General features: G+C 37.1%; 1 protein-coding gene across 3 annotated transcripts in view; it reads right to left on the minus strand.

Moving 5' to 3' along the window:
* SUGCT (succinyl-CoA:glutarate-CoA transferase) overlaps nucleotides 1–12,021 on the minus strand; it is a 536,399-nt gene that overhangs the window by 495,163 nt on the left and 29,215 nt on the right. For all 3 annotated transcript variants that reach the window (XM_074986040.1, XM_074986041.1, XM_074986039.1), the window contains one exon: nucleotides 11,770–11,890. In XM_074986040.1, coding sequence (XP_074842141.1) covers nucleotides 11,770–11,890 — 121 coding nt within the window. The remainder of the gene's footprint in view (nucleotides 1–11,769; nucleotides 11,891–12,021) is intronic.

A 12,021-nucleotide genomic window follows, 5' to 3' on the forward strand; every position in this document is an offset into this window, starting at 1 on the left:
AGAAAGCTGAAATTCTTTGCCCTCCCACCCCTAAAAATTACAATTCAGGGAAAATGCCACATATTGTGAGATTTATATTAAACTCATGAAAGTTGGCAACACTGAAATTATTATATCCAATACACACACAGAGTATTTTTCATAAAGATGTCTCAAGCAAAGGTGACAGCCTGCTTCCAGATAGATCATCCATGATAGGAAACAGATGGGAAGGAAAATCTGCATAAAAAGTAGCAGGGAAGATCAAGATCCATGTGCAGCAGAAGGGACTTCTGGGCTGTATAGCTACTGTTTGAAGTTGGAAACAATTAACTTCACAGGTTGAAAATGAATTAAAAAAAACCGTACACCTCCTTTACTTTTTCTAATTGAGACAGTGAATTTTTCTACAGAATACAATTTAGCTTTACTTTTAAGCCTTGTTGCTTTCTTTCTCATCATTTAATTGTGGTTATTTAAGTTAAGAGTAAACTAATAAGGTAAAAAATATTTTACCTAATTAGGCTAGTAGGTTGGGCTTTGTTGCTATTAGTAATTTTACTGAAGGAAAAAAGATTACTACAGGGCCAGTAGAGTCCGGTGGGCCAGCTCAACTTCCATCAAAGCAGAAAACAACGACACTAAGTTTGGGTATGTTTTCTTAAGCTATGTCTACACTAGAGCAATCTGTTGACAGAAGTTAGTGTCAGAACATATCTTTTGACAAAACTTCTATCAGCAGATAGCAGCCACACACGAAAGAGGATTGCTCCATTGATCTGCTCTGTTGCCAGAGAGCAGCAGGACTGCCCGGCCACTCTTTTGATGCAATGGCCAACTGGAAACAGCAGACAGGGCTATCTGGCAACCCAGAAGCCCTGTCTGTCGACAGTGGGGCCCCCAAGGAGCATCCACATAGCTTTTTTGTCGACAGATTCCGTCAAGAAAGGCGTTCTGCCTCATGGGTGAGAGGCAGAAGGCTGTCGACAGAAGTGCTGCAGTCAGTCGGTTTCCTGTCGACAGAACACATTTTTAGCGTGGCTGTGCCACGAGTTTTGTTGACAAAACTTGGGTTTTGTTGACAAAAAAACTCTCTAGCGTAGATACGGCTTCAGTGTTTACTTACAAAATGTATGGAAGTCCTTCAACCGGAACAGCCACAAACTGCATGCAGCCAGCTTCCACTCATGGAGAAACCAGTATGGCCATTTTTCCCTGTAAGTTGTGCATCTGTGTGGCTGCTCAGGAGAGATTCAAATGTTGCCTGTTACTAGGAGCCATACATCATACCACAGAAACACTAACTCAGGAACCTATCCATGCAACAAACTCGTTGCCAACTCTGTCCATGTATCTATCAAAGTGACAATATCGCAGGACCTAGTCACATCAGCCACACCATCGGGGCGTATACACCTGCACATCCATTAATGTGATATATGCCATCATGTGTCGGGAATGGCTCTCTGCTGTGTACACTGGAAAAACTGGACAGCCTTTGTCCCAAAGGATGAATGGACATAAATCCGACATCAGGAATTGGAATACATACACACAAACCTATAGCAGAACACTAACTTCCTTGGACATTCAATAATGGGTTTAAAAGTAGACATTCTTCTAAAAAAGAATTTTACAACTAGATTATAGATGGAGACATATGAATTGGAATTCATTAACAAATTTGACATGTTTAACCTTGGCCTGAACAGAGGTCTCAGCTATGTTAAGCATTATAAGGCCAATTTTCCAACCTTTGATAGTCACAGGAATGGGACATGTGCTACTTAATGTGCTTCATTAACTGCTCCTACTAGCAACAGGTACCCCTTTATTTTTTTTTTAAACTTTCCCCCTCACCCACTATAATTAATCCTGAATTCTCTTTTTCTGCTCCACTTTTTTTTCCATCTGAGGAAGTGGTTTTTACCCATAAAAATTCATGACCTTATAAACTTCTTATTCTCTAAGGTGCCTCAGGACTGCTTGTTATACATCAATATACTGTAGTTAAAGTAGTACAGGTACATAGCATGAATGCAGTTATATTAGTACAAAGGTGATTTATACTACTGTGTTGGAAGGAGAATAAACTACACTGGTATAAGTTAAATTCATATTAATGCAAATCCATCTGTAGTAAGGGTTAATCTCTAACTCCTTTGGTTTAAAAAAATAAGATTTACATTCCTAACCCAAACTGTGCTCATTCCAGACCTTATCACAATAAAAAATCCCTACTCACTTGAGCAGTCCCGCTGATGTAACTGAGCTACTATACTCACGACTATAGGCTATGCACTTGAATAAGAGTTTTCAGGGACATGCACTAAGATACTTCAAATTCTACACTCTCCAAGTCTTTTGTGCAATGTATTAAAAGGTTGTTTATGAACAGATACTAAGTATACACAGGAGACAGGATCATCACTTCACTTTTTGTTTTTGCATTTGCTAAACTCAAAAAGTAATTATCAAGGGTTCTGAAAGTGTTATTTCATGGCATTAAATAAAAGAACTTGTCTCCTGGCCTTGATTTACACCAAACAATAGTGTGTAACTATAACTTATTTTGACTAACTGCTTCATACTGGATTTGTGAATATGGCCTTATGTTTTTGGTCATGTTGCAATGCAAATTAAAACTTTCATTTCCAGAAATTCTGAAATAGACAATAAGGGCTACTAGAATTTTTTCTTGAAAAGATGGCATTTGGGACTAATGCATTGTCAAGACACATTTGATACCTGAATAAGCCATGTTTTGTTTAACAAATGGCCCCATTTATTATCAGAAGTATTTTAACATTTTGGAAACAAACTGTGGCCAAACCTCTTTTGGTTTCTACTTAGTGAGCGCAGCACCATATATTTCTAAATTAAGCACTGCATGCCAAACAAGTTGGTCCTTAACTACAACAGGAACTGTGTTTATCCAGCGGTGCCAATGTATATTCCCACGTGTGGTTTCATTTAGAATTGTAAAGGAGTACTCTAAATCAAGGAAGGAAAGCAGCATGACGCGATTCAGAGTTAATTTCACTTTATTCCCGATATGGAATGCTTATTTAAAATTCTGAAGCCCAGCAGTGTTTTCTGAACTTTTGAAAATAAATGCTAGACTATTCAGTTCAGCATACACAAGTAATTGTTTTTTCTTTTTTGCTGATTGTTCTCTACATCGGGCTGTGATTCTCCATATAGAATGATGCCACGTACAACACTGAATTCCTGTGCTTTGACAAGTGAATATTGAAATTGTTTTTACCAAATGTACCTTCTATTTTTAAATTAGTCTCTCATAATTTTTATTTTAGACAGGTGTATAGGATTCCCACTCATCCCCTTTGATGTGCTAGAAAAGCTTTTTAATATGTTGATCCCACAATGTATAAAAGAGCACAGGAATGATAACATTAGCCCATCTAGTCTGGTACTGCAGGCAATTAATGGTTGTCTATTGGTTTGGTCCAAAGACCAATAGAAAGATTTTTATACATATCTGACCCTATCTCATGTATATGTATATTCTTGTTATCTTTCTTAAGGTCGAATCCTTTTTTTCAACCCTAGATATTTTCTCTTTTTACCTTCAATGGGATATTATGGCAGAGAGTTCCAACAGGTTAATTATGTGTTGTAGGAAAAACATTTCTTTTAATCAGTTTTAGACATATGGGCCTTTTCACAGAATGTCCCTTTGTTCTTCTTTTATGAAAACGGGTAAGTAGGACGGCCTGATTTACCATTCTTTATTGTGTATCCTTCTATATTGCATCCCCAATTCTTTTTCTCTTCTCTACACTAAAACAGCCTCATCTTCCACACTCCCATGGAACTCTTCCATACCCCTCTTCATTTTCATTACTCAACTCCAAACCAAAACCATTCTGTTTCTACTAGATGTGTTGGGTTGTTTTGGATGGAGTGATAAGACCTGAACATATAGTCCATTTGTATTTGCTTTTTGGTTACTCTGACACACTGAACAGAAGTCAGTGCATTTGAGTCAGGAAATATTGGGTGACAATCTATGGTGTACATTAGTCAAAAGGTCAGACTAGTTACTAAGGGTCCCTTTTGATGTTAAAAATGTATTAGTAATTGCATAACTTACCCCAATCTTTTTCCTGTGTGGCAACAGTTAATTTTGAACCAAAACAATTTATATGAAAAATTCAATTATTCTCTTCAATGTGTATTACATTTGTAAATATTGGGTTTCATCTGCCTCTCTGCTGCCCATTCACCCAATTTCGTTAGGTCCATCTGGAGTTTCTCATAGGCCTTTCTTGTCTTGACTAACTTAAATTATTTTGAATTATCTGCAAATTAAACCATTGCACTGCTCTCTTTATCAAACCATTACATGTTGGACCTAGTGTAGCCTTTTGGTATGTTTAGATTGTATTTTTCTATTTTTTGTTTCTGGTTCTCTTAACGAGAGGTAATACCTTACCTTTCAACCTTCACCTATTTATTTTCCTAAACAGTCCCATGATAATCTTTGGGCTTTCAAAATTTTGACAGACCAAATGAATTATGCTCTCCGTTTCTCCTTTAACCACTATTTTACTGACACTCTCAAAGATTATAATTGATTAGAGAGGAACGATTTCCCTTCCCAAAAACTGTGCTGAGTTTTCTGATCACATCAAGTGCCTTGAGGTGTCATTAGCTTTTCTTTCAGCCAATTTACTTGGCCCTCAAGAGTAAGGCTCACTAGACTGTAATACCTAACATCAGTTTTAAAAAATAGACACTATGTTTGCTCCCTCCACTACTGCCATTTAATTCACCCTCCACATAAGACCAAAGCTGATCAGCAAAAGCCAAGGTCTTTTGCCCATGGAACTGTTCATTTTATTCCTTTAACCACATTGGAAACCAGCTGCAAGGTGTGATGAATAAACACACCACTCCATTGGGTACTACAGCATTCCTATTTGACCCAATGTGGCATGAAGATGCTGTCAGAAAGGACCAAAACACACACATGCTGCGCATGTGCACACACACAAGTGCAACCTGCCAAGTCCTCTGCCAATTGCCTTTGTAGAAGAACAAATTCCTTTCTGACTCTCTCAACAGGCAAATGCCTACACCTATCACATCTGCCAGGCTGGATTTTCCTCCCTGGCTTACAGGAAGGGCCGCTGGACTACAGACACAAGAGGCTCTGCCTGGCCCTGGTACTTGGCTAAATCCTGGGATCTGAGGAATTCTTGCCAATCATTACCAATCTCCCAAATTGGCCACTAAGGCAGGAAAGAAGCTATTTATGTGTCCCTTGCCAAGTGTCTCCCTTACCTCACTACTGGGAGATTCCCTTACACTGCCAATTACCTCATCTCTCCCCATCCATTGATATGGGCAGGTGGCATTCACGGTATGCTTAAGTAACATACATACTGAGGATTTTAAGTTTATCCCTTACAACTTTACAGTGTTTTTTCACTCACTTCCTCAGATTAAAAAAAATCCTCATTCTAAAGTGTAATGCCATCATGCTAGTTTTGGTGCAATCCCAGTTACAGACATCTTCAACTAAAGACCAGAAAAACACTGTTTATACAGTTGCTCAGTTTTAAATATATGTTGCTTGAACCAACTTCAGTACTTTAATTAGGACTAAATCAAGAGTAGTTTATCCGCTCGTGTGTTCCTAAACAAACTGTTTCAAAAAAATCATTGTAGGTGTCAAGGAATCCCTTGTCTAAATATTGCCCTCTAGTGAAAATTGCTTTACTGTGTGAGTAAAGTCGCCCCTTATTATCGTACTTGATTCTGTTACCTCTTAAATCTCCCAGTCGCTGCTGCCCTGTAGTCTGCCTCCATAGAAAAAGAGCGAGAACTTCACATAAGAGCTATACAAATTAGCATCTGCTGCCGATCTGGCCCTACATGGTTATCCAGGAGTAACAAGACCACTAAAATAAAGCCTCAGCACTCCAAGTCACATACCACGGTGGTTCTCAATCAGTGGTACGTGTACCCCTGAGGGTTCTCAGAGCTCTTCCAGAGGGTATGTTACCTCAGTGTTTCTCAACCTTTCCATTAACAAAAAATTGGACTTATTTTATGTTCATTTAAATTTTGTGTCTGAAAATTGTAGGTATCGGGGTACTTGTAATTATTTTAAAAGGGGATCTTTACAAAATAAAGGTTGCGAAACACTGACATTCCACTTCATAAACTAGTATCTTCTGATAAAGATGGAGCTATAAACTGGCTCTAACGTGAAGCAATTCCACACATTCTACCACAGCTAGCAAAAGAACTGGAAGATTCTAAGAACACTTTTCCCTAGTGTTACCCCAATCGCCCAAAGATTATCATGGCTGCGGTTTTTTGTTTGTTTTTTGTCTTTCTGTTTTGAAAATATTAGAGCCAAAACATGACATCCATTAAAATTATATGGTAACATATGATATGGACCAGTTATACTTTTTTGGACTACAAGAGGATGTGTTAGAATACAATAATTGTTCGCCTTTCGCACGAGCTAAACAACATTTCGGTTTACAAAAAGACTGAGTGAAAAACTAGTTAGCATATTATGAAATAATTTGAATTGTCAGTATCTAGAGGTTGTAGGAGATTTAGCAAGTATTGCTGGTAGTGAAATGAATACCATATTTAGAAATCTAGTAATCTTAAAGAATCTCTAGGTCAAAAACAAAAAGTTGTGGATGTTTCAGTTACATCGCCCTAAGCGCTTTGCTTATAAGTTGTATCTGTTTTCCATCATTCTTTAATCTATTTTTCTGTCTATTCAGGCCACAATTTTGCCAATAATTATGCATATGAATAACTTTCTATCATGTGAGCAGTGTCACACTCTGTAAGGTAACTATTATACGTACCTATAGGCAGGATCAGAGCCTTAAACTGAAAGCAGTTTCAAGCAGAGCGCGCATTTTCCTATATGGCCGCACGGTACTTAGTACAACTTATCTCCAACTATAATACAAATAAATAAATCCTAGCTGTCACCATACTAGCATTTCCCAGAAGTATCCATTGAGCTATGGTCACTAAAGAGGAGGAGACTTGAAAGAGACCTCATGCTGCCTCTAAAACAGCAGAGAAAATACCTGTAGATGATACATTGAATGTATCCAGCCTTTCTTGAACAAGAATAATGGGAATACAAAAAATAAGGAAAGCTACAGTTTCAAACCAACTTTACACAGGAGAAAAGGAAGCACTATTCAGCCAAAAAAAAAATCAAAAATATAACAAACATTTTTAAAACAAATTAATAGCCAGGTAATTACAGGAAGAATAATTTCTATCATTCAAAAATCAAACAAACTCTCATGCAACACTAGCAGGTTTTCTCCCATACACTTCTGAGTAGTAGTAATAATAATAATAAATCCCAGCACTTTGATTTGGAATTAATACTTAGTGGTGTTGTCCTTTTAAACACTGCCCCCTACTGTTCAGTAAGCAGCCCTAATTAATTTTCTCATAACAAAGTGCTAAACAAGACCATACCAAGAGCAAATGGTCACCAGCACATACACAGTTTACTTTTAGTGGACAGTTTTCATAAACTTCAACAAACCTCAACCACAGAGCTGTCAGAATATATTAGCCTTAGAACTGGTTTACAGTTATTCTCATTAGCAATGAAGCCAACTTGTGAGTGAGAACAGACAATCTGGGGCTCAAGAAGGCTCAGAAAACAGCAAGAATGTTGGGAAATATCACAAAGATTCCAGCAGCAAAAAAAACAGCCAGTGCAACGCTACACAGATTGAATGAGAATGGTTTAAATAAGAAGCTCAATTTGCTGATCAAGAGCTCCAAAATTCTAAAAAGGAGCTAGCATTTGGCTAAACTGCTCACCTAAATTTGGCTAAACTGCTCACCTATACATGACTGGTTTTCTGATAAACTACTTGTCTCATAAACAATTAACAATTGCTACTTGAAGCAGAATAATCCAAAGTTTAAAGAGAGGCAGTACCAAAGCATTATATTTCTTCTGTGTAAAACACTGCATTAACCAAAAATCTAGTTACAATACAATGCTTCTCATTAGAGTTGCACTTTCATATCGCCTGGCTTGTCAGTATTATCACCGTGTGTGTTTTCTTCATGTTTCTACTGTCCCAGGGCCAAATAAGGTGACTCTTGTGGTAAGCTCTATACCAGCTTGGGAATAATATTGCAACCAACCATTTTACAAATAACTCTGAACACATTTTAAAAATATTTAATTGATTTCACTGATCAATATTTGCAATACTGGGAAAACAACCAGTACTGCAGCCACTCAGCAAGGACAAGCGATTCCTATGCCCAGTTGGTATGATTTTTAATAAATAATGTTGTATAGCAGCAGCCTACAAGAAATTCTGTAAAACTAGCACAAAACTTCTGACTGAACAAACCACTATACATACCTAGTAATGTAAATTATAATGTAAATTATACGTGTTAAATGAATCAGGACCTGAGTCTGCAAAACTTCAGGCAGCTTTACTCAGATGGCTGCTCTCACTGATTTCAACGGGACCATCCAAAAGGGTAATGTTACATGTGAGTTTAAGTAATTGTACTTTTCAGAGCTTCTTATGAAACACACTCTGCCACCACTAGCTTTTTAGTAACACTTTTTTTTTTTTTTTTATAATCGAAGCTTGTACATGTCGGGGGTGCAGGATCACAAAAGCATACAAACAAAAGACACAAGAAGGTCGTTCACTAGGGACAAAACCCTACCGAAAACAATCCCTAAACAACTGTATACCAAACTCTTAAATAGAAATGCTTTTTTTCCCCTGTAATACAGATAAGACTTTGGTCCCTTGTTTATATGAAGAGACAAACCAGTTACAGAAGCATAACACTTCCTTAGGTTTGGGTTTCTAATCAATGACCCAGATGAATACAGCAATAGATTGAAGAAACTTTTTCAGAATAGTTTACATTCTGAGGTGCTTATTCTACAACAATTCAGTTATAAGTCTGACTGATGGTTTCTGTAAGACATTAAATTGACCAATAGACATCACTGGCTTTAAGGTAAGAATAAAAATAGTTATCTTAAAGAGCGTATAACCCCAAAGCTTCTCCATTGTGAATTTTCCCACTTTAGACTAATTTATATGCATCCATTTCTTGTTGATTTCATGTAGCCAGCTCAGTTTCACTCTACAACCACTTCCAAACAATCAAGGCTCCTTACCCCATCTCAGCTATCAATAAACGCAGAACATTTCAAGTAATACAAAATTTACTATGCAGTCCCAAGAGCACAATCTCACACCTATCTCTAAAGGGAGAGGATACGAGACAAAAAGACATAGTGGGATACCCTGATTTGAAATGTGAAAATATATGTGAATAAACCTCTTGGTGTATCCGTATGACCCCCACCACTAAAATTTTGAAAACAGACATTGCAAATCTGTTGTGGACAATATACAGAGAGAAACCAAGAGTGAAACACTGGTCCCATTGACTAGGAACCTTGCCATAAACTTCAGTGAGGCCAGGATTTCATTCCAATTTAGTAACAAACAGATTATTTATCACCGTCATCATCATGGACAAATCCATGCTAGCAAAACACTGAATGAGGGACCTGTGATTCCAGTATCTCTTGAACATTAGTAGTATCTTCACAGTTATTGTGAGGCCTGAAATCAAAGGGTCTGACAGAAACCATGAAATAACATTAGCCCCTCCTTTGGAAAAGTGACATCTAAACGAAGTACAGGATTCAACTGATTACAAAAAGAGAAAAAGCTTCCAACAAATCAAGAAGTGATCAAATTGGGAGACAAAAAGTGCTGCCAGAATGCAATGACTAGGGCAAGTAAAATAGCTGGAGTACCATGTCTTGTGGTCAAGTTATTCAGACATCAGAGAGCCCATACTTGCTTGGCCTTTAAAAATATAAGTATCAGTGCAATATTGGAAAAATCCAAAACTGGGGCACTATTGTGACATCCCTGAAGTATTTATGGTCATGAAGCAGTCACACCAAAGGCTGAAATACACTTTGGTTTAAAAATGAACATTAGTGTCAGCACTGTCAGCTTCTGACTCCACAGGAGTGTAAAGACATTTCACTGGAGAATAATCATAACTTACTTTCTGAACTAGTTTGTAATTAACCAGTGTTATTAATGTTTACTCTGAACACAAGAAAAGCACTGATAAGTCTCTACAATCAGGTGACTTCTGTCTTTACTCCAAACCCTGCCCATGCCCCAAATGGTCATTTCATTGGATTGACCCAATAAAACACAAGCTAACTCTACTCAGTGTAAAATAAATAAATAAATAAAGTCAAGCATTCTGAGAGATTAAATGAAAAGTGGAAGCATTCATGAGTCTCAAAAGAAAATTTTAGACATCGGAACATTATATGAAAAACCAGAACTGGAATACACATGTTATTTTTTTATATATATATATATATATATATATACACACACACCACTTTGCACTGCATGTTCATAAGCTTAGTTTTAAGGGTGCTGAGTATCCACCTCTCCCATTGAAGTCTGTGCAATACTTGTCACTTCAGCCTCCCTCTTTAAATTAATGTAGATACACTTTCTAAAATAGAAGAATTTACTCCATACACAGAGTACATTATTTCCCCATATCCATGCCCTCATTATTTGAATACCATATTTCTTTAAGCCGGGACCCCATACTTGATATATATGAAGCTGAAAATTATGTTTCTAATTATATTAGTGCATAGATGTGAACAAAATTCTTCATATGTGAACAATTAATTTCAACAGTGGGAAAACTCAAATATGGTTCAACATGTTTGTGATTATTTTTCATTCTGGACTGAATTCAGTTGTTAAAAGTGAATTTCAAACAGTATTTTTTAAAAATTATTTATTGAAAATACCAATTTAAGATTAAAATGGGGGAATTTCTACCATAGCTCTAACCATCACTGTATGTATCCAATGTTGACCATGTCATTTTAGGCCTATCTTTTAATGTACCACCTTTTAATACTGCAAAAAAAATTAATTATACTGCTGGCACCTACATCCTACAAACACATTTAATTTAATGCACGTGAGCAATCACCCAGAAATACTGAACTACTCACATAAATCAAGGTAAGTACACACAAAAATGTTTGCAGGATCAGCCTAGAATGGTGTATCTGCATGTCAAACAATTAATACATCAAGAATTATATCTAAGACGCTTCCGTTTACAAAGTCCAGTTCATGCTATAAAAATCACCATAAAAGCTACGCTTTATCAAACTGAAGTCCAAGGTCAAATCAAAGTAGTAAATACCTCTCTTCTCAAACCCAAACACACGCCAGAAGACTGTGAAAAATGTAAAATCTCATGGTTCAGGAATTAAATAAATTCCTAACTCCTTACTATAAAAATAAGAGTTTTATGCAGAAATGCAGGACAGGCTATTATTCCACATCTGATTAACGTGGGATTTCTTGAATCTCCTTCCTCCCCTGTCCCATCTTTCGCCCTTCCCTGCCGCCCCCAGCCCCCCAGTACTTCCACTGCCAGAAGACTTGATGGACCACTACAGCAGCACCACCTGTATTAAGCAAGTTATCATAAAGTGGTGTGTATGGTTGCCAACTGCTATCTCCCCTATGTCTGCTTTACAGATACACGAAAAAGTCAGTTTCCAGTTTCTGAGTGAGCACAAATGAAAAGGGAATTTTTTTAAATAAAACTGCTTGCCTTCTGTTGCAGAACTTTGGGAAGAATAAATGTAATTACAAGCCTTCAAACACATATGCAAAGTTAAAATACCTGTTATTGAACAGTACACGATGTGAGGAACAATCTTGTTAATGTCTTCATACCCCAGGCCCATTTCAGCCAGTTTCCCAGGGACATAGTTTTCCACAAAAACATCAGACACAGCTGCAAGCTGAAAAGAAAGACAGAGATGAGTCAGACTTCTTAATCAACTTCTAAAAGTTCAACAAGTTCCCCACATAACTTAATTTAAAATTTCAGTAAACAAGATAGTTTCTGGCTTTCCTACAGTACAGAAGTCAC

Source organism: Carettochelys insculpta, chromosome 2, assembly GCF_033958435.1.
Source record: "Carettochelys insculpta isolate YL-2023 chromosome 2, ASM3395843v1, whole genome shotgun sequence".
Classification (NCBI taxonomy): Eukaryota; Metazoa; Chordata; order Testudines; family Carettochelyidae; genus Carettochelys; species Carettochelys insculpta.